This window comes from Ornithorhynchus anatinus, chromosome 7 (genome assembly GCF_004115215.2).
Source record: "Ornithorhynchus anatinus isolate Pmale09 chromosome 7, mOrnAna1.pri.v4, whole genome shotgun sequence".
Taxonomy (NCBI): Eukaryota; Metazoa; Chordata; class Mammalia; order Monotremata; family Ornithorhynchidae; genus Ornithorhynchus; species Ornithorhynchus anatinus.
In genome coordinates, this window is record NC_041734.1 from 34,471,573 (window position 1) to 34,499,473 (window position 27,901).

Consider the following 27,901-nt stretch of genomic DNA (forward strand, 5'->3'; position numbering starts at 1 on the left):
TGCTGAATTGTACTTTCCTAAGTGCTTAGCACAGTGCCCTGCACACAGTAAGTGCTTAATAAATACAATTAAATGAATGAATGAATACCTAGGCAGCACACTAGCCGATGAATCATGGATTGACAAATTAGAAGAAAATCAGAGTCGAGGAGGTGGATGTATAATAATAATAATAATAATAATAAATCTGGTATTTGTTAAGCACTTACTCAGTGGCAGGCACTGTACTAAGCGCTGGGGTGGTTACAAGCAAATTGGGTTGGACACAGTCCCTGTCCCACATATGGCTCACAGTCTCAATCCCTATTTTACAGATGAGGAAACTGAGGCCCCAGAGAATAATGTTGATATTTGTTAAGCGCTTACTATGTGCAGAGCACTGTTCTAAGCGCTGGGGTAGACACAGGGGAATCAGGTTGTCCCACGTGGGGCTCACAGTCTTAATCCCCATTTTACAGATGAGGGAACTGAGGCACAGAGAAGTTAAGTGACTTGCCCACAGTCACACAGCTGACAAGTGGCAGAGCTGGGATTCGAACTCATGAGCCCTGACTCCAAAGCCCATGCTCTTTCCACTGCGCCACGCTGCTTCTCTAAAGTGAAGTCATTTGCCCAGGGTCACTTGCAGACAAGTGGCAGAGCCAGGATAAGAACCCATGACCATCTGACTCCCAGGCCCATGCTCTATCCATTAAGATATGCTGCCTCCTGTACATACCCTATGGAAGACTAACAAGCACAGACTGTCAACATCAGGGCATCAAACTTAGTACCAAACTGTATGTCTAGGGAATTATGATGATGTAGAATGTGGTCAGGTAATATGTCTCTTATATTGCTCTGTTGTATTCTCCCAAACACTTAGTATAGTGCCCTGCACACAGTAAGCACTCAATAAATACAATCGATCGAGTGCTTGGTTGATGTAGAGCAGGATGGCCTAGTGAATAGATCACAAGCCTGGGAGTCAGAAGGACCTGGGTTCTAATGCCGGCTCCTCCATTTGTCTGCTGCGTGACCTTGGTCAAGTCACTTCACTTGTCTGGGCCTCAGTTACCCCATCTGTAACGTGGGGATTAAGACTGTGAGCCCGATGTAGGACAGGGACTGTTTCCAACCCGATTTGCTTAAACCCACCCCAGCATTTAGTATAATGCCAGACTCGTAGTAAATGCTAAATGAATGTCAAAATTACTGTCATTATCAGATGAGGAGAATGGATGGTAGCAAGTTGCTACTGTAAACTCATTGTGAGCAGGGAATGTGTCTGTTATATTGTTAAACTGTACTCTGCTAAGTACTTAGTAAGTGCTCTGCAACCAGTAGCACTCAATAAATACAATGGACTGACTGAATAAAGCAAGCAGGGGGGGCATGATGTAAAGGCTCAGTGAAGCACTGGGTGATTTTCCAACAAACTGTTTAGAGAAAACCAGAAGAGAAAGACACAGCTTGACAAATGGCAGTGAGGATAGAAGCTGCTTTTCCTGAGCAGACATTGCAGAAAAATGAGTTGAAGATTTAGTCCTTTAGAGAAGCAGTGTGGTCTAATGGATAGGCCACAAGCCTAAGAATCAGAATGACCTGGATTCTAATGTCAGCTCCACCACTTGTCTACCTTGTGGTCTTAGGCAATTCATTTAACTTCTCTGTGCCTCAGTGACCTCATCTGTAAAATGGGGATGGATACCGTGAGCCCCATATAGGACAGGGACTGTGTCCAACCCAATTAGCTTTTATCTATTCCAGAGTTCAGTAAGGTGCTGGGTACACAGTAAGCACTTAACAAATACCATAAAAAACTAGATTGGAAAACGTAGGCAGGGACTGACTTTATACAGAGATAAAGGCTAATCTAGTGTAAAATAGGGTGTTGATTGCCCACATCTTCTTAGCTGTACTCTCGTCCTGCAGGAAGTAAACCTCTAGTTGTCCATCATCCATATCGAACGGAAACTCTTCAATAGCTTTAAGATGATCAAAAAGCCATCTTCCCCTACTTATCCTTGCTTCTCTCCCACTGCAACCAGACCCAACCACTTTGCTGTTCTAACACCAGCTTGTGTTAGCAGTGCCTTTTTCTCATCTCTCTCTTGCTTACCAACCTCTTTTCTAATGGTACACCCTCCTCCTTCACTTCTAACAGACAACTGTTCTTCCCATCATCAAAACCTTACAAAAACCTCATCTCTTCCAAAAAATTTTCCTTGAGTAGTCGCTCATTTCCTCTGACTGTAAGATCCTTTCTTATTTCATTTTCTAATGGTATTTGTTAAGTGTTTATTTTATGTCAGGCATTGTACTAAGACCTGGGATAGATACAATCAGGATGTACACAGTCTCTGTCCCACATGGGGCTCACAGTCTTAATCCCCATTTTATAGATGAGGTCACTGAGGCACAGAGAAGTTAAATGAATTGCTTAAGGTCACACAGCAGACAAGTGCGGAGCTAGGATTAGAACCCAGGTCCTTCTGACTTGCAGGCCCTTGCTCTATCTGCTAGGCCAGGCTGCTTTCTTGTGGCCAGGGAATACACCTACCAAGTTAGGTTTATTGTACTCTTCCAAGTGCTTAGTACGGTGATCTGCACCACAGTAAGTGCTCAATAAATACAACTGCTGGACTGATTGATTGATTTCCCCTACCTGTAATTTATATTAATGTCTGACTCACCCTGCTGGATTGTAAATTCCTTGAGGGCAAGGGGTTGTGTGTTAACCTGGTGTGCTCTCCCAAGCATTCAGTACAGTATTCTGCAGAGAGTAAATCCTCAAATATAATTGATTATTTGAATGATTTGCTGAACTTGCCATATTGATACAAATATTACAATTTACTAAATTCCAAAAGTCTGTGATCTGAAGAACTGCAGTTTATACCTCTGGCACATCTGGGATTCAAGTGCACTTCAAATTTCAACTATAAAATTATATAATTGCATGAGTTCAGGCACCTCTTTCATTATAAATTAAGCAGGAGCTTTCCTTGAAAACATTCCATACTTCTGGGGGAAGAGAAGAAAGCACAGATCACCATGTCGACTGTCAGAAAATGCACATTCAGCCAAAAAGATTTCCAGAATTGAAACACTTTTGTTTCAAAGGCATTGAAAAGGTAAAAAAAATTTTTTCCAAACCTTGAAAACTTATATGGCAATGCCCCCAAGTGTTCCCAGTGAGATGGACACTTTCTGTTTCTAGGCAAAGCCCAGGTTGATTTCACTTCTCCTGCTGTGGCTGACTTCAACTCGAATCTTCCATTTCAGATAAAAATTTGGCTCAAGCAATCAATTGATAGAATTTATTGAGCACTTACTCTGTGATGAGCACTGCACTTAGAGTTTGGAAGAATCCATCCACATGCAATCCCTGCCTTCAAATAATTTACAATCTTCAGGACTCACAGACATTAAAATTAATTACAGGTAGGGACAGCCAATAAGTGTAAAGATGTCTATGTAAGTCTGCTCTAACTCAAAAACCCTGCAAATTAATAGGAGTATCACTGGTTGGAGGGTGGGGGGTTTTGGTGCCAGGTTTGGGGTGCCAGGAGGTGGAGTTAGAGGTAAAGGAGGATTATGGGAGATGGCACCAGGGAAAGCTGACTTGGACAGCTTAATTAATTAATTATGGTCAGAGAAGCAGCATGGCATAGTGGATACTGCACGGGCCTGGGTCATGAGTTCTAATACCAGCTCTGCCACTTGTCTGCTGTGTGACCTTGGGCAAATCACTTCTCTTTTCTGGGTATCAGTTGCCTCAGCTGTAAAATGGGGATTGAGACTCTGAACCCCTTGTGGGACAAGGGACTGTATCCAACCTGATTTGCTTGTATCTACCCCAGTGTTTAGTACAGTGTATCAAGCACTGTTCTAAGCAGTGGGGTAGATACAAGTTAATCAGGTTGGACACAGTCCTTGTCCCACATGGAGCTCACAATCTCAATCCCCATTTTACAGATGAGGTAACTGAGGCCCAGAGAAGTGAAGCTATTTGCCCAAGGTCATGCAGCAGATATGTGATGGAGTCAGGATTAGAACCCAGGTCCATCTGACTCCCAGGCCCAAGATCTATCCATTAAACCACACTGAGGGAGAAGATCCAGGAAGGATGGTATGAGATCCAGTTATGGGATGTCTGATTCTCTTGGTTTCTCCTCTGCCTTCTGAGAAGCTCCCAGCCTCCTTTTTTTTCCTTCTTTTGTTTTTATGGGTTTTTTATTGAATTTGTTAAGTGCATACAATGTGCTGGGCACTCTACTAAGCTCTGGGGTACATACAAGCAGGATGCAGTCCATGCCATATATGGGGATCACAGTCTTAATCCCCATTTTACAGATGACAAGTGAGCAGACAAGTGGCAGAGCTGGGATTAGATCCCTGGTCCTTCTGACTCCCAGGCCTGTGCTCTATCCACTAGGCCACACTGCTTCTCAGTTGTTGATTGGCTAGAAATTCTTGCCAGATGTGTCCAGATTCTGCCCGCTCACTGTCAACCTGGCTGTATTATTATGGGAAACTTCTGTCTTCTCTTTCTCAGAATCTCAGGAAAGTCTTAAGGCATCGATTCCCCCTAAAGAAGAAGGAGACTGTGTGACCTAATGGAGAGGACTTGAGACTGGGAGTCAAGAGACCCAGATTTGAGTCTCAACTCTGCCACTGACCTACCGTGTGATTTTGGGTAAGTCATTTGACCTCTCTGAGCCTCAGTTTCCTTATCTGTAAAATGGGGATAAAAGTAGACTGTGAGTCCCATGTGGGACAGGGACTCTGTCTAACCTCATAACCTTGTGTCTCCTACAATGTTTAACACAGATTAAGCACCTAATAAATGCCACAGTTATCAGAAAGAGAACATCTCTTCCCCCAGGAATGAAAGAGAGCTTACATTCCGGAGCCAACCAGCTTCTCTGGAATCCATATCAGATAATAGACTATGAATACAAATACTAATTGAGGAGCATGGCTTGGTGGACAGAGCAGGAACCTGGGAGTCAGAAGGTCACAGGTCCTAATACCAGCTCCACCACTTGTCTGCTGTGTGGCCTTGGGTGAGCCACTTCACTTCTCTGTGCTTCGGCCACCTTTCTGTAGAATGGGAATAAAGATTATGAGCGCTGGGTGGGACAGGAACTGTGTCCAACCCCATTTGCTTGTACCCACTCCAGCGATTATTACAGAGCCTGGCACATACTAATTGCTTTAAAAATGCCATTGTTATTATTATTATCATTCAGCAGCAGTAATGGTTCAGGACGCCCCAGCTAAATACTTTCCTCTCTCTTTTCTGCCACCTAACTCAGCCCAGAGCTCCGGTCACCCAGCCCTCCAATGAAGGACACAGTAAACGCACAGTAAATACTATCCACAATTTCCAGAGGAACTTTATCAACTAAAACCCAGGCCATCGAAAGAGGCTCCAGACAGAGAGGTTTAGGATTCGGTCAGCAGATCTACACTACACGATGGGCCCTTTTCCTCACCCAATCTTTTGCGTCCTGCTTCCCTCCCTTGCTCTTCCTCCTGCAACACTTCGACTCAAGTGCTCCCCGGGCTCCCACGGGAAAGCCACTAGAGGGCCCTGTGTATCGAATTTTGTTTCTGAAATCTCAGTTCCTCCATTTGTCAGAAGATCCATCAATAATAATAATAATAATACTAATGTAGGTATTTGTTAAGCTCTTACTATGTGCAGAGCACTGTTCTAAGCTCTGGGGTAGATACAGGGTCATCAGGTTGTCCCATGTGAGGCTCACAGTCTTCATCCCCATTTTACAGATGAGGTAACAGAGGCACAGAGAATAATAGGTGGTATTTGTTAAGCGCTTACGATGTGCAAAGCACTGTTCTAAGCGCTGGGGGGGGTACAAGGTTATCAGGTGGTCCCACATGGGGCTCACAGTTTTAATCCCCATTTTACAGATGAGGTAACTGAGGCACAGAGAAGTTAAGTGACTTGCCCAAAGTCACACAGCTGGCAAGTGGCAGAGCCGGGATTCGAACCCATGACCTCTGACTCCCAAGCTCAGGCTCTTTCCGCTGAGCCACGCTGCAATCAATAAGTGGTACTTGGTGAGCACCTACTGTGTGTAAAACACTGAACTAAGCACTTGGGAGAGTTTAACAGAAGCAGAAGTTACAGTCCTGGCTATCAGGGGTGTTTGCAGACTCCTGGAGGAGAAAGCATAAATTATTTACAAATAATAATAATAACTGTGGTATTTGTTAAGCGCTTAATGTGTGCCAGGTATTGTTCTAAGCCCGGGGGTAGATACAAGCAAATCAGGTTGAACACAGTCCCTGTCCCACATGGGGCTCACACTCGTATTCCCCATTTTATAGATAAGGAAGTGAAGTGGTCACACAGCAGACAAGCATCAGAGATGAGATTAGAACCCATGACTTTCGGACTCCCAGTCCCAGACTCTATCCACTAATAGAAACAGGAGGAAAAAGAGTTCTGCAGAGTCCACGTAAGGTCAGCAGGGCCAACTGGCCACAGAGCTGAAACGCTAACCTCACTCTGCCTCGATCTGGCCTGTCCACCTGGCCAACATCCTACCTCTGGCCTGGAATACCCTCTCTCCTTACAGCTGCTAAACTGGCTCTCTTCCCCCCTTCAAAGTCCTACTGAGTGCCCAAATGAGGCCTTCCAGACTGAGCCCCCCTTTTCATCTGCTCCTCCTCCCCTCCCTTTAGCCCCTACTCCCTTCCTCTACTCTACCCCTTTCCTGCCACACAGCACTTGTGTATATTTGTATATATTTATTATTCTATTTACTTTATTAATGATGTGTATATATCTAGAATTCTGTTTATCTATTTTGATGCTATTTATGCCTGCCTACTTGTTTTGTTTTGTTGTCTGTTTCCCCATTCTAGATTGTGAGCCCGTTGTTGGGTAGGGATTGTCTCTGTTGCTGAATTATACTTTCCAAGCGCTTAGTACAGTGCTCTGCACACAGTAAGATCTCAATAAATATGTTTGAATGAATAAATGAATGAATGTGAGCAGTCCATTAGAATGCAAGCTTTTCAAGGGCAGGGACTATGTCTCCTTTTTCTGTCATATCCTAGTACAGTCCTATGCATAGTAGATGTTCAATAAATGCAGTCACATCTCCTCCAAGAGAATTTCCCTGATTAAGTCCTCTTTCCACCAGCTACCTCTCCCTTCTGCATCGCCTATGCACTTGGATCAGTACCCTTTGGGCACTTGGCATTCACCCCACTCTCAGCCCCAGAGTACTTATTTACATATCTACAAATCATATATTATAAATTATGTATTTATATTAATGTCTGTCTCCCTCTCTAGTCCATAACCTCATTGCGGAGAGGGTACGTGTCTACCTACTCTGTTGCACTGTACTCTCCGAAGTGCTTAATATAGTGCTCTGCACACAGCAAACACTCAATAAATACCATTGATATTAACCCCTGATTGATTAATGATGATGAGCTCTTCCAAAAATATGTTCATCTGAAAACTGGAGAAGAGGTTTACAAAGTGTATTCCAGGTTGGGAGATTAGGGCTAGCTTCAAAATGAGAAGGAACAAACCAGAATTTGGAATTTGGATTCTGCTTGTATTTGAATTTTCTTTTTTAATGGTATTTGTTAAGTGTTTACTATGAGCCAGACACTGTGGTAAGCCAGGGTAGATATAAGATTGGACACAGTCCCTGTCCAGTTATGGTTCACAGTCTAAAGTCCCGCACTTTCACAGATGAGGTAACTGAGGCTCAGAAGTTAAATGTCTTGCCCAAGGTCACACAGCAGACAAATGGCAGAGCTGTGATTAGAACCTAGGCCCTCTGACTCCCAGGGCCATGCTCTTTCCACTGGACCACATCACTTCTCAAAATTTTGCAAAAGTTCCTTAAAGTTGATTGAAATATGCATGAGAGTAGTTTCCCTGGCTATGGCTGAGCCATTTAGTTGAAGTGATGGCAGAAAGACGTGGTTTTAGCTGCCTTGTGCCCTAAGAATCACTCTGAGGCACTTCCTCCATTTATGGGGACTTCCAAGGACCCTCCAGAACCTTCAAGAATGAAAGAAAACACAAAGATGGGGTTGTTGAGGAGAGAGCTGGAGGATGACCAAGATGATCAGAGGTGGGGGAGTTTTTATAGGAGGGAGGCTTGTCTTGTTCTGTCTTATGCCATCCAGTCGTCTCCGACCCATAGCAACTCCATAGACACACCTCTCTCAGAATACCCCACCTCCATCTGCCAACATTCTGGTAGTGTATACATAGAGTTTTCTTGGTAAAAATACAGAAGTGGTTTACCACTGCCTTCTCCCAAACAGTAAACTTGAGTCTCCACCCTCAACAGTCTCCCATGCCGCTGCTGCCCAGTACAGGTAAGTTTTGACTTGTAGGAGATTGCCTTCCACTCGCTAGCCACTGCCCAAGCTAGATATGCAATGAGTATGCCTCTGCTTGACTCTTCCTCCTTTAGCCAAGGCTGATAGAGTATTGTTGTATTGTACTTTCCCAAGTGCTTAATAGAGTGCTCTTCAAACAGTAAGGGCTTAATAAATATGATTGAATGAATGCATATTAAACTGTGTTGTTGCTATCTTTCCTTTAGAGTGGAAGCTTATGTGCTTAATGACCATGTCATCTTTTTTTTTTTATGATATTTGTTAAGCCAGGCATCGCACTGAGCTCTGGGATAGGAGCAAGAAAATCAGGATGAACACAGTCCCTGCCCCACATAGGGCTCATAATCTTAATTCCCATTTAACAAATGAGGTAACTGAGGCACAGAGAAGTGAAGTGATTTGGCCAAGATCACAGGCTAGGAGCAGACTCGGAACTAGAACCTAAGGCCTCTGACTCCCAGACCCATGCTCTATCCACTAGAACACGTTGCTTCTCACTAGGCCTCTCTGTTTCTCAACTCAATCTGACCTAATGCTCAGTCCCATGCCAGAAAATATTAATTGTTAATCAGCTGGGTATTTGAGTAATGATGATAAATGCTCTAGTTCTGATAATCATGTGACAAAATCTGGTAGCCTTAAGTGACCACTAACTTCAAAAACATCAAGTTTTATGTCCCTGAAACAAACCAGTGCTGCTGGGGATAACAGTAGAAGAGCAACTTTTGCTGCTGTAATGAACTGGATTTAGCTGACTGCATCCAGTAGATTTGATGTCAGAGGGGTGTCTATCACAATATTTCTCCAAATGTATACTTGATATTACTGTTACATCTCCTTGCACAGATAGAACATAGAGACATATTGAACCGTGACCTTAAAATAAAAGAGTGTAATTACTAAATTTTAGAAAAATATAATCAGGAATGAATATGTAATGGCTTCCACACATTTTAATAGTTCTGAATTCAAGGGACAAGCACACGGAAGAGAAAGATAAGTGCTTAATTAAACATTAACTAGGAAATCTGCCTTAATGCACCAGTGGGTTCTTGGTTTGTCCGAGCCCACTTTAATTGCCTTCATGTTAGTGAATTTATTTTGAAGCCTTAACCGTGCCCTTTTCAATCTGCTTGGGTGACTCAGAACTAAACAGTTATTGGAGCACACTAGCATATTTCTTGATTAATTCAACGCGTCGTAGCTTGGAATGGTCTGTTCCATAGTAGCAGACTTCCTGTCTAATCTGCCAGTTTTTCATTTTGTTCATGGAGATGAGGAATGTTGAGAAGGCAGGGCTTTGAGTGGGAGAGAGAGGAAAAAAAAGCAGAGAGGAAGGAATCATTCCTCTTCTTTCTCCTTTCCTACTATTAGTAAATCATTTTTGGGAGACTGTCTCCTCCATTAAATTTTAACTCCTGTCCCCTTCCCCTCTCTGAAGGCTAGAACAATTTCTTTTGCTTCTCCCAACAGTAGAGTGCTCTGCTCACAGAAAGCACCCAATAAATACCACTGATCGATTGATTTGGAGGAAAAGAGAGAAGAAGGGAGGGAAAGCATAGAACTAGAAAGAGAGTGAATAATAACTGTGGCTTTTGTTAAGTGCTTCTTGTCTTGTCTTATGTCAAGTCATTTCTGACCCATAGCAACACCACAGACACATCTCTACCAGAAAGCCCTGCTCTCCATCTGCAGTGGATCCATAGAGTTTTCTTAGTAAAAATATGGAAGTGGTTTACCATTGCCTTCTTCCGAGCAGTAAACTTGAGTCTCCCCCCTTAACTCTCTCCCATGCCACTGTTGCCCAACACGGGTGAGTTTTGACTTGTAGCAGATTGCCTTCCACTCGCTAGCCACTGCCCAAGCTAGGAATGGAATGGATAATAATGTTGGTATTTGTTAAGTGCTTACTATGTGCAGAGCACTGTTCTAAGCGCTGGGGTAGATACAGGGTAATCAGGTTGTCCCACGTGAGGCTCACAGCTAATCCCCATTTTACAGGTGAGGGAATTGAGGCACAGAGAAGTTAAATGACTTGCCCACAGTCACACAGCTGATAAGTGGCAGAGCCAGGATTCGAACTCATGACCTCTGACTTCCAAGCCCGGGCTCTTTCCACTGAGCCACGCGGCCCATTTATGGATAAGCCTCTGCTTGACTCTCCCTCCCAGAGCAGAGACTGGTAGAGTACTGCAAACTCCCCACTTGCGACCCTGAGGGGATGTTAAGTGCTTACTTTATGCCAAATACTGCTGAGGTCTAAGGCAGATAAAAAATAATCAGATCAGACTCAATCCCTGTCCCTTGCAGGGCTCACAGTTTAGGAAGAGAGAGCAATTATTTAACTCCATTTTACAGATGAGGAAACTGGAGGACTTCGATGATTCTCAAATCTATCCCTCCAGCCCTTATCTCTCTCCCTCTCTGCAGTTTCACATTCCTCCTGTCTTCAGTATACATCTACTTGGATCTCCCGTGACACCTCAAACTAAACAAGTCTGTAACATATTCCTCATCTTCCCGTCCAAACCATGTCCTCACCCTGCCTTTCTCATCACGATAGAAAACACCACTATCCTCCCTAACAAGCCCATAACCTTAGCGTTATCCTCAAACACCTGTCTTATTCAACACATTTCCTACAACGACCCAGCTAGTGCACTTTGCATACTCATTGTACCCCAATCTCTTTTATCTCATCGCTGATTCCTTGCCCACATCCTCCCTCTCTCCCTCTGCCCTGGAAGTCTGTCCCCCTTCATATCTGACAGACCACCACTCTCCTCACCTTCAAAGCCTTACTAAAATCACATCTTCCAGAGACCTTCTCCCACTAAGTTATTATTTTCCCTACTCCCTTTCCCTTCTGCATCGCCTATGCACTTGGATCTGTATCCTTTAAACACTTGATTTTCATCCCACCCTCAGCCCCACAGCACTTATGTACATATCCATAATTTATTTTATTGTCTGTCTCCCCCTATAGACTGTAAGCTCTTTTTGGGCAGGAAACATATCTTCCACCTCTGTTGCATTGTATTCTCCCAAGTGCTTAGTAGAGTGCTCTGCACACATTAAAAGTTCAATATATACCACTGATTGATTGACTGATTCCCCAGACAAGGTCTGAAAAATCTACATGATCACTCTTTCATTGGCACTGTCAGACCACAGCCCTAAGCAATGAATCCTTTAGGGGATATGGCCACCCTAAACTAAGCTCTGTCTTAAACCTGTCAAAAACCTCAGACAAGGCACTTAAAACTTAATTGTTTTTTATCACCCTTGGAAGAATAAGGGGCTTCATGAAGTTTAAGGGTAAACTCCTCAAAAGAGAAGCAGCATGCTGTGGAGGAAAGAGCATGGGGCTGTGAGTCAGAAGGCCTGGACTCTAATCCTGGCTCTGCCAATTGCTTGCTATGTGACCTTGGGCAAGTCACTTAACTTCTCTGTGCCTCAGTTCTCCAGTTCCCCTTCCCACATAGACTGTGAGCCTCAAGTGGGACAGGGACCGTGTCCAACCTAATAAACTTGTATCTACCCGGGTGCTTAAAACAGTGATAGACTCCTTGTTTGGTCACATGCTATAATGGGATGAGGAGTAGACCCAGAGGCCTCTGTGTAGCCTAGAAACACATCAAGAGCTTATAAACAGGCCTAGAGCTAGGCCTAGAAGCCCCTGGGACTTTTCAACCTTAAAAAGAGATTTTTATTATTAAAGTGCTCCCATTTACCACATTAACAGGACACAGAGTAAGAGCTTAATATCCCCTCTCAGGATCACAGCTGGAGAGTTTCCAGTACTCTACCAGCGTGGCTCAGTGGAAGGAGCCTGGGCTGGGGAGTCCGAGGTCATGGGTTCAAATCCTGGCTCTGCCACTTGGCAGCTGTGCGACTGCGGGCAAGTCACAACTTCTCTGTCCCTCAGTTACCTCATCTGCAAAATGGGGATGAAGACTGGGAGCCTCACATGGGACAACCTGATGACCCTGTATCTACCCCAGCGCTTAGAACAGAGCTCTGCACATAGTAAGCACTTAACAAATACCAACATTATTATTATTATTACCACTCTCGGCTACAGGAGGGAGAGTCAAGCAGAGGCCTGTCCATTCCATTCCGAGCTTGGGCAGTGGTTAGCGAGTGGAAGGCAATCTGTTACCAGTCAAAACTCATCTGTACTGGGCAGTAGCGGCATGGGAGAGAAGCAGCATGGCGTAATGGATAAGAGCATGGGTCTGGGAGTCAGAAGGTCATGGGTGCTAATTGCGGCTCCGCCACTTGTTTGCTGTGTGACCTTGGGAAAGTCACTTCACTCCTCTGTGCCCCTGTGACCTCATCTGTAAAATGACGTTCGAGATTGGGAGGCCCATGTGGGACAAAGACTGTGTCCAACCCAATTTGCTTGTACCCACCCCAGTGCTTAGTACAGTGCCTGGCACATCAAAAGGGCTTAACAAATACCATAATTATTATTATTTTGGCAGACAGTCAAGGGAGAAGACTCAAGTATACTGCTCAAAGGAAGGTAATGATAAATCATTTCCATATTTTTACCAAGAGTACTATATGGATCCACTACCAGAACGATTGAAGATGGAGGTGGGGCATTCTGGGAGCGATGGGTCCATAGAGTCACTATGGGTTGGAGATGCCTCAATAACATAAGACAAGAAGCGCTTAACAAACACCATAAAAAGAGTCTGCAAAATTTGAAGTATCCAAGGTACAGTGTTTTTTGCCTCCAATCTATGCATCTCAGAAATTTGCTAATTAAGAGGAACAAACAAGGACACCAGTGTTTACTGAGACTGTGGAAAGCAGAAACTGCAAAAAGAGCAGGAACTGGTTCTCTTAGTGGATAGAAGTGAAAGTTACAATGAGGCCTCAGCTGGACCTGGAATCAGTCCAGAGAGAGAAGCAGGTGGTGCCTTGGGGAGCCTGATAGACTCCTTGATTGGTCACATGCTACAACGGGATGAGGCTAGAGAGGCCTTTGGGTAGCCTAGAAGCACACCAGCAGCTTATAAACAAGCCTAGAGGTAGATCTAGAAGCTTCTGGGACTTTTCAACCTTAAAAACAGATTTTTATTACTAAAGTGCTTCTGTTTACCTCATTATCAAGGAAACCAGTGGTGATTTTTTTTTCTCAGAAAGTCCAAGAGAGAATTCACCTATGGGGCAGCAGCCAGTCAAGATTCAACCTCAAGATGATGGCAATGTAAGTGGAAGGTCTATTATCGCATTCAGAACAGAATGGGCATGTTCGGGGATGAGCTGAGATGACTGTGTCTTGAGATTGAGTTGTAGGTGATGCTATTTGTTAGGAGAGACTGGATACTTGGGTTTGAATCCCCGCTCTGGCACTTGTCAGCTGTGTGACTGTGGGAAAGTCACTTCACTGTGCCTCAGTTCCCTCATCTGTAAAATGGGGATTAAGACTATGACCCTCCCGTGGGGCAAACTGATTACCCTGTATTTACCTCAGCACTTAGAACAGTGATCTGCAAATAGTAAGTGCTTAACAAAAGCCAACATTATTATTATTATTATTATTAAGAAGCCCAGTTGAATGACTAGCAACAGCTCTTCGGTGGAATAAATATGAATATTATCTTAATAAATTATGGTGGGAGGAAACCCAAAAGCAGGGATTTGCCTATAATGGTGATAAGGAGTCTACGGCAAAGCACTTAAAGCTCTGAGAGGAAAGGCATGATGGTGATTCAAGTGTTTGTATTACTGGTTTGCTCTCTGAAACTTTCCTCTTAAGGCCACATAGAGAGCAGCCTCTGACTGCTTATGGAGTTCTTTTTTTTTTCTAATGGTATTTAAGAGCTTGTTATGTGTTTGGCACTGTTGTAAGCACTAGAGTAGATATTAGCTAACCAGGTTGAACACTGTCCAATGACATAGGGTTCACAGTCTTTATCCCCATTTTACTAATGAAGTAACTGAGCCACAGAGAGGTTAGGTGACTTGCCCAAGGTCACATAGCAGATTAGGGGCAGAGTTGGGATTAGGACCCTGGTCCTCTGACTTCTTGGGCTATGTTCTAACCATTAAGCCACACTGTTTCCATCCTTCCCATTCTGCCTCTATTTGGTCTTTACTCCACCCAAGCTTTGTTCCCCCTCCCATCACTTGTCTCCATCACCCAGGTGGTGCTTCTCATTGCAAGTCTCCAGTACCCCCTTCCCCGTGCCTGTCCCCTCGGTCTCCAGTACCCCCTTCCCCGTGCCTGTCCCCTCGGTTTGCCATGGCTCTGGCTGTGATCTGTGGCACCCCTTTACCTTATCTCCCTCTCATCCTTCCCATCTGCCTCTCCTCATCTCCGGTCACTTCTGCCATGGCTTTTTTAGAACGGTATATAAGTGCTTACTATGTGCCAGGCACCACACTAAACACTGGGGTAGATACAAGTAAATCAAGTTGGACACAATCCCTGTCCCAAATAGTCACAGTCTTAATCCCCATTTTATAGATGAGGTAATTGAGGTACAGAGAAGTTAAGTGATTTGCCCAAGTTCACACAGCAGAGAAGTGGCAATATTAGGATTAGGACCCAGGTCCTTCTGACTTCCAGGCCCATGCTTTTTCCACTACTCCACACTGCTTCTCTAGGGTTTGCATTTGTATTTCTCTAGTATCGCTAGTATTCGTAGTTTCCTCAAATACAATATGAGATCAAGGTAGTATTGTCCTGATCCTGTCAATACCTCTTAATCATTGATGGGGCCATACATAGTCAGTTTTAAAAATTAATATCATTATCTGAAGTACCTAAAAGAAAGTTGATCTCAGTGGTTGAGTGTATAAGATGTGGAAAGAGCACGGGCTTGGGAGTCAGGTCATGGGTTTGAATCCCAGCTCTGCCATGTGTCAGCTGTGTGACTGTGGCAACTCACTTAACTTCTCTGTGCCTCAGTTACCTCATCTGTAAAATGGGGTTTAAGACTGTGAGCCTCACGTGGGACAACCTGATTACCCTGTATCTCCCCCAGCGCTTAGAACAGTGCTCCGCACAGCGCTTAACAAATACCAATATCATTATAATTAAATTTCAGGCAGCCCTTTTTCAAACTGCTAGAAATTCCCTGAATTCGATTCCAAGGCAATAGCTGCCAGTTCTGACAATGAGGTTGCATTCTTCTAGCTGACGCATGCCAGCTAGTGTTCCAAGGTAGCAGTAATTGTGTTAAGTGCTTACTGTGCCCTGAGCACTGTGCTAAGAGCTGGGAGAGAAAACACAGGGTAGTGCATGGAGAAGCAAGTTCCTGGAAGGTGAGATGCATGGATGTCTTCAGAACACCTTCTTCTGCACTGTTAAATATTTATCGCAAGGCAGGTGGATGCGATCGTCTGGCTGGTTACTGTGGAAATTCAAAGAGATTGAAAGATTCAAAGGCGAAGGCAGAGCTAGGGGACTTTAGGTTGCAGCTGGATTTCCAGGGGAGTCCCATTCACACAATTCCTCCAGGGCTTTTGGTATCCCCATGTATTAGGTTGGGATATATATAAATATATATATATATAGAGAGAGAGAGATATATGTGTATATATATATATATATCCCAACCTAATACATATAAATATAGATGTGTGTATATATATAGATATATGTATCTATATCTACCTGTATCTATATCTACCTGTATCTATATCTACCTGTATCTATATCTACCTGTATCTATATCTACCTGTATCTATATCTACCTGTATCTATATCTACCTGTATCTATATCTACCTGTATCTATCTAGATATGTATATATAGAGATACACACACCTGTGTGTGCATGCGTGCGTTGGGGAAGGCTGCTGTGGTTATTCTGTACTCTCCCACATGCTTAATAATAGCAATCTTGGTATTTGTTAAGCGCTTACTATGTACAGAGCACTGTTCTAAGCGCTGGGGTAGATACAGGGTAATCAGTTTGTCCCACGTGATGCTCACAGTTAATCCCCATTTTATACATGAAGTAACTGAGGCCCAGAGAAGTGAAGTGACTTGCCCACAGTCACACAGCTGATAAGTGGCAGAGCTGGGATTCGAACCCATGACCTCTGACTCCCAAGCCCAGGCTCTTTCCACTGAGCCATGCTGCTTAGTACATTGCTCTGCACACAGTAAGCACCCAAATATGATTGAATGAAAGGAATTAATTCAGGACCAGCTCAGGAGAATTCCCCAAATGACTCCTTTTCCAGGCTCTGATCCCAGTGGGAAGCAGGAATCTTTGTAAGCTTGAGAAGCAGCGTGGCTCAGTGGAAAGAGCCTGGGCAGTCAGAGGTCATGGGTTCAAATTCCCATTTGTCAGCTGGGTGACCCTGGGCAAGTCACTTCACTTCTCTGTGCCTCAGTTCTCTCATCTGTAAAATGGGGATTAAGACTGTGAGCCCCACATGGGACAAGGCTGATCACCTTGTATCCTCCCCAGTGCTTAGAACAGTGCTTTGCACATAGCAAGCACTTAAATGCCATCCTTAGTATTGTTATTATTTTAGGCAGGGAACTTGTCTGCTAATTCTGTGGTATTGAAATTTCTCAAGCGCTTAGTACAGTGCTTTGCACCTACTAAGTGCTCAATTGATTTTTTTTATGGTATTTGTTACACGGTCACTATGTGCCAGGCACTGTTTTAAGCGCTGGGGTGGATAGAAGCTGATCAACCATTTAATAGTATTTATTGAGCGCTTACTATGTACAGAGCACTGTACTAAGCGCTTGGAATGTATAATTCGGCAACAGAGACAGTCCCTTCCCAATGACGGGCTCACAGATCGGTTTGGACACAGTCCTCATCCCCTGTGGGGCTCCAAGCTTCATCTGAGATTGTCACTGATTACTAACAAGCAGAGAAGCAGCGCCGCTCAGTGGAAAGAGCCCGGGCTTGGGAGTCAGAGGTCATGGGTTCGAATCCTGGCTCTGCCACTTGTCAGCTGTGTGACTGTGGGCAAGTCACTTCACTTCTCTGGGCCTCAGTGACCTCATCTGTAAAATGGGGATGAAGACTTTGAGCCTCACGTGGGACAACCTGATGACCCTGTATCTCCCCCAGCGCTTAGAACAGCGCTCGGCACATAGTAAGCGCTTAACAAAGACCAACATTATTATTATTGTTGTATTGCACGTTCCCAAGCACTCAGTACAGTGCTCGGCACGCAGTAAGTGCTTCATAAATACGATGGACTGAACGAGGTAACTGAGATCGAGGGAAGCAAATAATAATGTTGGTATTAAGCGCTTACTATGTGCCGAGCACTGTTCTAAGCGCTGGGGTAGACACAGGGGAATGAGGTTGTCCCACGTGGGGCTCACAGTCTTCATCCCCATTTTATAGAAGAGGGAACTGAGGCACCGAGAAGTGAAGTGACTTGCCCACAGTCACACAGCTGACAAGTGGCGGAGCTGGGATTCGAACTCATGACCCTGACTCCAAAGCCCGGGCTCTTTCCATGGAGCCACCCTGCTTCTCTAGAGTGACTGGTCCGAGGTCACAGAGCAGGTAGGTGACGGGGGGGGGGGGGGAATTAGAACCCAGATCCTCCGGACCCCCAGATTGGTAGCACCGCCCGTACGCTCTGCTTCTGACGTCACCGCGAAGCCCCGCCCACTCGGTTTCTGAAGCCCCTCGAAGCCCCGCCCACTCACGGTTTCTGACGTCACCTCGAGGCCCCGCCCACTCTCTGGTTCTGACGTCACCCGAAGCCCCTCTCCCTCCCTCCTCTCCTTCGGACCTGGCCAGCCTCTCCTGGTTCTGACGTCACCTCGAGGCCCCGCCCACTCTCCGGTTCTGACGTCACCCGAAGCCCCCCCTCCCTCCCTCCTCTCCTTCGGACCTGGCCAGCCGCTCCTGGTTCTGACGTCACCTCGAAGCCCCGCCCCTCCCCTCCTCCGGACCCGACCACCCTCTCCTGTTTATGACGTCACCGCGGACCCCCGACCCCCTTCCTTCTGACGTCACCCCGAAGCCCCGCCCCCTCCTCGCCTCCGGACCCGACCATCCTCTCCTAGTCCTGACGTCACCGCGAAGCCCCGCCCCCTCCCCGCCTCCGGGGGGGGCTGGGGGGCGGGGCTCTGTGTCTCGTGTGTGTGTGTGTGTGTGTGTGTGTGTGTGTGCGCGCCGGCCCCCGTGCGTGTGACGTCATGGCGCGGCGGGCGGGGGCGGGGGCGGGGCCGGAGGAGCGGGAGGCGGCGGCGGCGGCGGCGGCGGTGGTGGTGGTGGTGGTGGTGAGCGGGGCCGGTCCTTTTTGGTGCGCGGCGCCCTGCGCGGTGCGGCCCGTCCGGTCCGGTGTCGCCGATGGAGATGGGCAGCCAGGGCCCGGGTCGCAAGAGGCTGCCCAACCGGGAGCGCCTGACGGCGGAGGACGACGCCCTCAATCAGATCGCCCGGGAGGTGCGGGACGGGACCCCCTCGGCTCCCCCATCCCTCGCTGGGCCTCTCGGGGCGCTCCCCCTCTGCAGAGCGCTCTGCCCAACCCCAGGGAGGGCGCGATTCACCGGCAGTAGCAACCCCCCTTCTGTGTCCGTGGGCATCAAGCGACGGGATCGCCTGAGCTCTGCCCATGTGCGGAGCGCTGGGCCCAGCCCCTGCGAGAGTGCAATGCACCCGCATTAGCACCCTCTCCCCCCCTTCTGTGTCTTTGGGCATTAAGCGACGAGATTGAGCTCTGCCCATGTGCAAAACGCTCTGCCCAGCCCCTGCGAGAGTGCAATGCACCCGCATTAGCACCCTCTCCCCCCCTTCTGTGTCTTTGGGCTTTAAGCGACGGGATTGAGCTCTGCCCATGTGCAAAAAGCTCTGCCCATGTGCGGAGCGCTGTGCCCAGCCCCTGCGAGAGTGCAATGCACCCGCATTAATACCCCCCCCCCTTCTGTGTCTTTGGGCATTAAGCGACGAGATTGAGCTCTGCCCATGTGCAAGACGCTCTGCCCAGCCCCTGCGAGAGTGCAATGCACCAGCGTTAGCACCCCCTCCCCCCCTTCTGTGTCTTTGGGCATCAGGCGACGGGATTGAGCTCTGCCCATGTGCAAAACGCTCTGCCCATGTGCGGAGCGCTGGGCCCAGCCCCTGCGAGAGTGCAATGCACCAGCATTAGCACCCCCTCCCCCCCTTCTGTGTCTTTGGGCATCAGGCGACGGGATTGAGCTCTGCCCATGTGCGGAGCGCTCTTTCCATGTGCGAAGCGCTCTGCCGAGCCCCTGTAAGAGTGCAATGCACCAGCATTAGCACCCCTCCCTTCTGAGGCCGTGGGCATCAAGTGACGGGATTAAATGAGCTCTGCCCATGTGCGAAGCGCTCTTCCCCTGCGAGAGTGCAATGCGCCAGACCGAGCACACCCCTTCCTTGAGTGTGTGTGTCTTTGTGTATCAAGCCACGGGATTTATTGAGCGCACACTGTGCAGAGCACTCGACCCAAGCCTCGGGAGAGCGCAGTACACTGTATGTCCGTGGGTATCAATCAGCCGGTTTTATGGAGCGCTCACTATGTGCAGAGCGCTGTACCAAGCCCTGGAAAGAGTGCAATGCACCAGAATTAGCACACCCCTTCCTTGTGTGGATCAATCAAAGGTATTTATTCAGTGCTGACCCTGTGCAGAGCGCTGTACCAAGCTCCTGGGAGAGTGCAATGCACCAGAATTAGCACACCTGTTCCTCGAGTGTGTGCTTTTGTGTAGCAGTCAACGGGATTTATTGAGCTCTTACTGTGTGCAGAGCACTGGACTAAGCCCTTGGGAGAGTGCAATAGAGCAGAATTAGCAGAATTGAGTGTGTGTGTATATCAGTGAATGGGATTTGAGTGCTCTGTGCCCTTCGTTGGGTAGAGGTTGTCTCTGTTGCCAAATTGTACTTTCCAAGCGCTCAGTCCAGTGTTCTGCACACAGTAAGTGCTCAAATACGATCGAATGAATGTGGACCTATGTACCAAGCCCTTGGGAGAGTGCAGTGCAGCAGAAGTAGCCCACCAGATGTGTGTATGTATGACAGCGAAGGGTGAGTGGACAGAATAGCACCTTTTTGAGGAGTTGTCCTCACTGTCTCCTTGCTTCCCCTTCTCTGCCTTGGACCCTTCTCTGCTTCCACCACCAGGCAGGCCTCGGTTTGAGCCAAGACCGGCCCGCTCATCTGTCCCAAACTTCTCCCGAGCAGCTCCCAGGAAGGGGAGCATGGAGAAGGTGACATTGTCTGGGATGTAGGGAGTGGACATGCAGAGAGGTATAACGGTGGCTTGGCTCTGGGTGTGACCCCTTATCTGGGGTGGAGGCCCATTCCCCCCCCAGTCATTGCATCGGGGTGACTCTATTTGTCGCTTGGGTCTGGTGTGAGTGGCAATATTTTTTATTGCTGGGAGACTTACGAGCGTCAGCGGTCAGCCGTGTGTGATTCAAACTTGGTGATCTGCTTAGACCCATTTACAGGAGTTCTTATCTCTGCCTTTCTGCATGAAGCTTCTACCTTCACTTTTCATTTCAGATGTGTCACTCCACCATTTTAAGTGATCACACAGGATATGTCCTAAAGCAATTAAAACTTGGCTTCCTTTTGTATTAAAAGCTAGTCAGAGAAGGCAAAAGTTTCAGCTAAATAACAGATCTTTCCAAGTGGCTTAAATTACCCCTCCCACTACTGGATTCCACTTTCTTCCAAGAGGCCTGATTGATTTGTTCTTTCTTGGTATTATAACATAATATTGAATATCTGAGTCAAATGAAGTTAGACCTTATCCAGAGGCTTCCAAACCTGAATAACCATAGACAGAGTTTTGCTGTGAGGTACTGTAGTAACTTCAGCAGGCACCTAATACCTATTCAAAGGAACAGTTCGTCTCACACGGGAACTGAGAAATAAGACTACAGTATAACGGTCGTGGAACCAGTCATAACTGATTTTTACCAGTTTAAAGTTCAGGGCAATCAGGTAATTTCCCTTAACTGTGGAACTCATCCCAGCTGAGAGAACTCGTTGTGGGCAGGGATGATGGCTGTTTATTGCTATTATTAATCATCATTATTATGGTATTAAGCACTTACTGTGTGCCAGGCACTGTTCTAAGCACTGGGGTGGATAGAGACAAATCAGGTTGGACTCAGTCCCTGTCCCACGTGGGTCTTACAGTCTCAATCCCCATTCTACAGATGAGGTAACTGAGGCACAGAGAAGTGACATGCCCAAGGTCACCCAGCAGACAAGTGGCGGAGCTGGGATTAGAACCCATGACCTTCTGTCTCCCAAGCCTGTGCTCTATCCGCTAGACCATGCTGCTTCCCCAGGTTGCTATATTGGACTCTGCCAAGCGCTTACTACAGTACTTTGCACACAGTAAACTCTCAAATACCAATGAATTCCCGGAGACATGAGCACAAAAGCACACAATCCAAAGGTGTGGATAATAAAATTACAATGGTTTTTGTTGGGTTCTTACTGTGTGCCAGGTACTTTACTAAGCATTCGGATGGATACAAGTCAGCTGCGTTGGACACAGTCCCTATGCCACAGTCTCAATCCCCATTTTGCAGATGAAGGAACTGAGGTCCAGAGAAGTGATTTGCCCAAGGTCACACAGAGGACATTGTGGAGCGAGGATTAGAACCCAGGTCATCCGACTCCCAGGCTCGGGCTCTTTTCCCTGGCCCATGCTGCTTCTCACTCCCAAGTGTAAGGTGTGTAAAATATGTACAGTTGTGCTTAGAGGGAACCGTGAATGCTTAGGAGGCAGTAGAGGGGATCTAGGCAGGGAATATTTAAAATTAATTGGGGCAAGCCCCTTGGGGAAGGTTGTTTTTCAAAAGGGCTTTGAAAGTGGAGGAAGCTGCAGTTTGGTGAATTTGAAGGGGTGAGGGATTTTTATATACGGGGAGGGTGTGAGCCGGGAGTTGGAGACTGGAGAGATGAAGGTGAGGCACAGTTAGCTTGAGAGAGAGCCAATCGAGTGCCTTAAAGCCATTGGTCAGGAGTTTCCTGATCATGGAATGGAGAAAGGGTAACCATTTGAGATTTTTGAGGAGTGAGAAGGTAGGTGCATAGTGCCAGGTTAGAAAAACAATCCAGGCAGCAGGGTGAAATTTAGGCTAAGACAGGGAGGAGATTGGAGTTTGGAAGACCAGTGAGGAAGCTGATTCAGTAATCAAGCCAGGATATGACAAGTGCCTTGATCGTTGTGGTAGTCAGATGGAGAGAAAGGGGCAGATTCTGGAAATTTTGTGGAGGAGGAAGAAGAAACAAGATATGGTGACAGACCAAATACCGGAATTAAAAGAGAGGATGGAGTCGAGGACAATGCCAGGGTTGCAGGCTTAAGAGACTGGAAGGGTGTTGACGGTCAGTTGAGTCTTCTAGACTTTAAGACTGGTGTGGGCAGGGATCGTCTCTCTTTATTACTGAATTGTACTTTCCAAGCGATTAGAACAGTGCTCTGCACAGAGGAAGCACTCAATAAATACAGTTGAATGAATGATTACACTACAACTCCACTGTACTCTCCCAAGTATGTAGTATAGTGTTCTGAACCCATCAAGTGCTCATTAATTACCACTGATTGATGTTGGGAAGGTTAAGTGGACAGGATTGGGAAGGAAAGATCGGTTCTGGATGAGTTGAGCTTGAAGTGGGGGTAGGACATCCATGTAGAGTTATCCTGGAGGCAGAGGAATTGTGAGATTGCAGAGGAGAGAGAAGGGGCTCTCGAGGTAAATTGTGGGAATCCACCACGTAGAAGTGGTAGTTGAAGCCATGGGACTGGATGAGGCCCCGGAGAGAATGAGTGTAAAGTGAGAAGAGAAGGGGATCTCAAACAGGTTTGAGGGCCACCCACAATTAGGAGGTGGGAGGAAGAGCTGGTGAAAACCACAACAGAAGGATTTGCTGCAGTGGTAAGAAAAGTGTCAGTAAACTAACAGAACTCCTGCAGAAGGGAGTTGTTCAGTGGCATGGGCCGCTGAGAGAGAGGTCGAGGAGAATTAGGAGAATAGAGTCTGTTAGATTTGGCAAGAAGGAGGTCATTGGTTATTTCGGAGAAAGAATAGCCTGTGGGGTAATGCTCACAAGAAACCTCTTCCCTTTTTCACATGAATTGCTAAATCTAGAAAGTTTGTAATCTGGAGAAATTAAATTCTGTGAGTAAAGGTAAAGCATGTAATCTTCCGGAAACACTTGATTGAAGTTAGATCAGGTTCTTCATTTTCAGTTCAAACTGCTTTTCTCAGAATTCCTAGGCTTCAAAGTATTCTTTTTTTCTAATTGTTTTTTTCAAAACACTTAAAGATCGGAAGTGAGCTGTATATTATACTAACTTTTTTATTTGCAAACCTGCTGTGACAGTCTAAATAGATTATATTCTATGTGTAAATATAATTGTCCTTCCTGAAATTCACCTGTATGTATGCACATATGGCTGACCACTGTGCAACTGCAAGCATTGTCCTTCCTTGAATTGTTTGAAGTTTGTTTGCCTTTGTTTTCACACTTGCCTCCTCTGATGCTCCGTTTTAAGCTTTGGGTCTAACAAAGCTCTACCTTTCTTGATTACTGTCTGGTCTGTCGGTAGCCAAGTATTTTCTGTTTTTTTACCGAGATGAAGGATTATCTGAGGCTTTTGTGTGAGCCATAGAGGGACAGGGACCATGTCCAACTCTCACCTGTTTGTTCTTCCCTAGGTTTTAGTACAGTGCTCTGCACACAGAAAGCACTTTACTAAATTCTATAACTTTATGCTCAAAACATTTCCTCTTTCCTCCTCACTTTCGGTTTCCCAATTTCAGCCTTGGTGTAAGACAGGCAGGGGTCGAGTAGGTAGCTACTAATGTTGTGGTGGCTCCTGGCAGTGGAATTGCACATGGGGATGATTGGTTTGGTTGGATGGAAAGGCTGCCAACCTTTTCCTGGCTCTAGGGTTCCAGTGGTCTCTGGTGCTTCAGGAGGAACTGCCAGAAAATGTCTCGAGTGAACAGTCTTGTTCTAGCGGTGTCTGTCTAGTTGCCTCCATTTAATGATTTCCAAAGTATAGAGTATTAAAAAAAATGCTCCCTGTTTGTGTCCCAGTATGCCATCTCTTACCTGAACAATGAAGCAGAGCCCTTCTCTAAAAAACTGTCCCATTGTAGAAGAGAAAGTATATCTCAAAGTTTCAGTGCAGCTGCTTTTTTGACATCCTCAAAATCCCCCTCTGCTTTCCCTAGCGCTGAAGGCAATCTTTCAGTTAGAAGCAGTTCTTCCTTCTCAGCCTTGCCATTATCTCCAGGGGCTAGTTGGTTGTCTTTTTTTTTTTAAAAAAAAAAATGGTATTTAAGTGCTTACTATGTGTCTGGCACTGTACTAAGCGCTGGGGTGGGTACAGGTTAATCAGATTGGGCACTGACCCTGTTCAGCATCTGACTCAGTCATTTTACAGATGGAATAATTGAGACACAAAGAAGTGAAGTGGCCCGCCTGAGGTCACACAATAGACAAGTGGCAGAGCCGTAATTAGAACGCAGATTCTTCGGCAGGCCATGCTGCTTCTCCTTAAACAGCTTTTATTTCTTTACTTCATTTTAACAGTATTAAAAGCATGGAATCACTGCACCAGAAACTCCTCTCTAGATTGTAAGCTCCTTGTGGACAGGGATCCTGTCTACCGACTGGCCCTGTACTCTCCCAAGTGCCTAGCACAGAGCTCGATGCACAAGTGTTCAAAATATATCACTGATAGATTTGAGTCCTGCTTTTGGAATACTGCATATCTGACTACCATTCCTCCAAACCCATGGCTCCTAACATGTCTTTCTACTTGAAATGCCTGCCCTTGGCTAAGAATAGGGAAGCTCTAAGGAGAACAATAATGTTTTTATTTGTAAAGCGCTTACTATGTGCTGAACACTCTTCTAAGCTCTGAGGGAGATACAGGGTAATCAGGGTTGTCCCACGTGAGGCTCACAGTCTTCATCCCCATTTTACAGATGAGGGAACTGAGGCACAGAGAAGTTAAGTGACTTGCCCACTGTCACACAGCTGACAAGTGGCGGAGCTGGGATTAGAACCCATGACCTCTGACTCCTAAGCCCATGCTCTTTCCACTGAGCCACGCTGCTTCTCTATGTCTGAGAATAAGGGGAATGTCTGAGCGGGTTTCCTAAATCCACTCCACCCCTAAAATTTTGCCTTTCAACATTGGAGTCCTCTTTCTTCTGCCCTCTTCCTTCCTTCCCCTCCTCCCAATCCCTTGGTCATAAAGTTAAAAGCATGATATATTATTTTTTTAAAGTATCTTTTTTCCAAATTTCCAATGATCACTTTGATGGTATTGTGGAAGGGTGGTGGTGGGAATAACTAGACTTGAAAAAAATTATGATTTTGCAATAAAAAAACATTCATTATAGTTGAAGTTGCATTGGGTTTGTGGGAGCTGTTATTTGGAAGAAATTGTTATTAATTCTTCTTAGTCCAGTCCATCAGTGGTATTTATCAAGCATTTACTGGGTTCTTGAGAGTACAAGACTAGAGTTGGTAGATATGTTCACTGACCACCAGGAGTATACAGTCTAGAGGGGAAGAAAGGTGTTAATATAAGTAAATTATGGCTATGTACATAAGTGTGTTGAGGCTGAGGATGGGGTGAATATCAAGTGCTTAAAGGATACAGATCCAAGTTGCGGATCTGTCAGTTTTCTTTTCATTGAGGAATGTCTCCAAATGCAAAGCAAATGGCAAACACAGGAAACTGTGAAGAAAATACTTACAATTTTTTGAAAAATAAGTTTCCAACTTGACTGGTTTTGTGACACTTCTTCTCTCCTTATCTTCCAGACTTTAAGCCCATTCCTTACCTGCTATAACTCGGCCCCTTTTCCTGCGCAAAAACATACTTCTCCTCTTTCATCGAATCCAAGGGCCATAGTCCCCCACTCCTTGAACAGATCTTTAACTTCTTCCAGAAAACCCCCAGTTCCTCCTCCTCCCTCGTCGCCCACTGCCGTGACCTTGTGGATCAAATCAAAACCTTCAGTCATAAGCTTTCCCCTTCATCCACCCAAATCCCCCAAGTCTCTCGACTTTCTCCATCATCTCTCAAGAAGAAATTTGTCTGGTTTCAACCATGATGACCTCCTCCTGTCTCTGACCCCATCCCTTTCCACTTTCTAAAGAAGTAACTTTAGTAGTGACTAGTGAGTGCCTTTCCTTCCTCTTCTCCCTGATGGTCTTCAGCCACACATTCCTTCCCGTCTGCCGTTAAACACTCCATGTCTTTACGATCCTAATAAAACCTTCCCTGGACTCCACTGCCCTATTCAGCTCTCACCCCCTTCTCCTTCCTCCCTTTCCCGTCCAAACTCCTTGAACAAATTGTTTATTTCTCCTGCTGCATCCACTTCCTCTCCTCCATCTCTTTCTTTTCTTGACTCTCTAGGATCTGATTTCCGCCCCCCTTCAGTCCTCTGAGATCATCATCTACGAGCTCGCCAAAGATATCCTTCTTGCCAAATCAAATGAACTGTATTGTGTCCTATTCCTCCTTGATCTCTTAGCCGCTTTCAACATTTTCTAACCTCGTTTTCCTAACACACAACTCACTAGGTTCTCCACTGACTTCTCTGGCTGATCTTTCTTTCTCCATCTCACTCTTGCTGTTGGTGAGTAACCCTCAAGGCTGTGTTCTGCATCTCCATCTCATTTTCCACAGACGCCCCCAGGGACCTCACCCACTCCCACGATTGTTAACATCTCTTCATGGGCGATTCCCACATCTGCGTCTCCATTCCCGCCTCTCTCCTCTGCAGGCACACATTTCTTCTCCCTGCCTTCAGAACATCTCTATGAGGATATCCCACCGGCACTTCAAACTCAACATGTACAAAATAGGATTCTTTATTTTCCCACCCAAATCCTCCTTCCTGCCTAACTTTCCCATTGGCTGATGACATCATCATCCTCTCTGTCTCTGAAGTCTACCGCCTTGGTGGCATCCTTGACTCCTTCCTCCCTTTTAACTCCCACATAATAATAATAGTGATACTGCTATTTGTTAAGCGCTTACTATGTGCCGAGCACTGTTCTAAGCGCTGGGGTAGACACAAGAGAATCAGGTTGTCCCACGTGGGGCTCACAGTCTTAATCCCCATTTTACAGATGAGGGAACTGAGGCCCAGAGAAGTGAAGTGACTTGCCCAAGGTCACACAGCTGACAAGTGGAGGAGCCGGGACTAGAACCCGTGACCTCTGACTCCCAAGCCCGGGCTCTTTTCACTAAGCCACACTGCTTCTCTAAGCTGCTTCTCTGCTTCTGCTTCTCACATCTAGTCTGTCCCCAAATCTTATTGTTCTTTCCTTTCTCAGGGATATGTCCAACCTGATTTGCTTGTGTCCACCCCAGTGCTTAGTACAGTGCTTGGCTCAGAGCAAGTGTTTAACAAATACCACAGTTACTATCACTATCATTATTAATATTACATGAGTAATCTCTAATCTTTTCACCTTGTGGCCCCCAACTGCCACTTAAGCACTTAGGTTACCGCAACTCCCCAAAATACTTAA

General features: G+C 46.0%; 1 protein-coding gene across 30 annotated transcripts in view; it reads left to right on the forward strand.

The window, feature by feature from the left end:
* The first annotated feature begins 18,633 nt into the window (after positions 1-18,633).
* Positions 18,634-27,901, forward strand: part of LRRFIP1 (LRR binding FLII interacting protein 1) — a 192,386-nt gene continuing 183,118 nt past the window's right edge. For 6 of the 30 annotated variants that reach the window (XM_007668358.3, XM_039912596.1, XM_039912599.1 and 3 more), the window contains exon 1: positions 18,640-18,790. In XM_007668358.3, coding sequence (XP_007666548.2) covers positions 18,695-18,790 — 96 coding nt within the window. In that variant the 5' untranslated portion in view covers positions 18,640-18,694. Of the gene's footprint in view, positions 18,791-27,901 lie in introns of all 30 variants that reach the window. The other 24 variants (XM_039912623.1, XM_039912610.1, XM_039912612.1 and 21 more) reach the window with 9 other exon arrangements.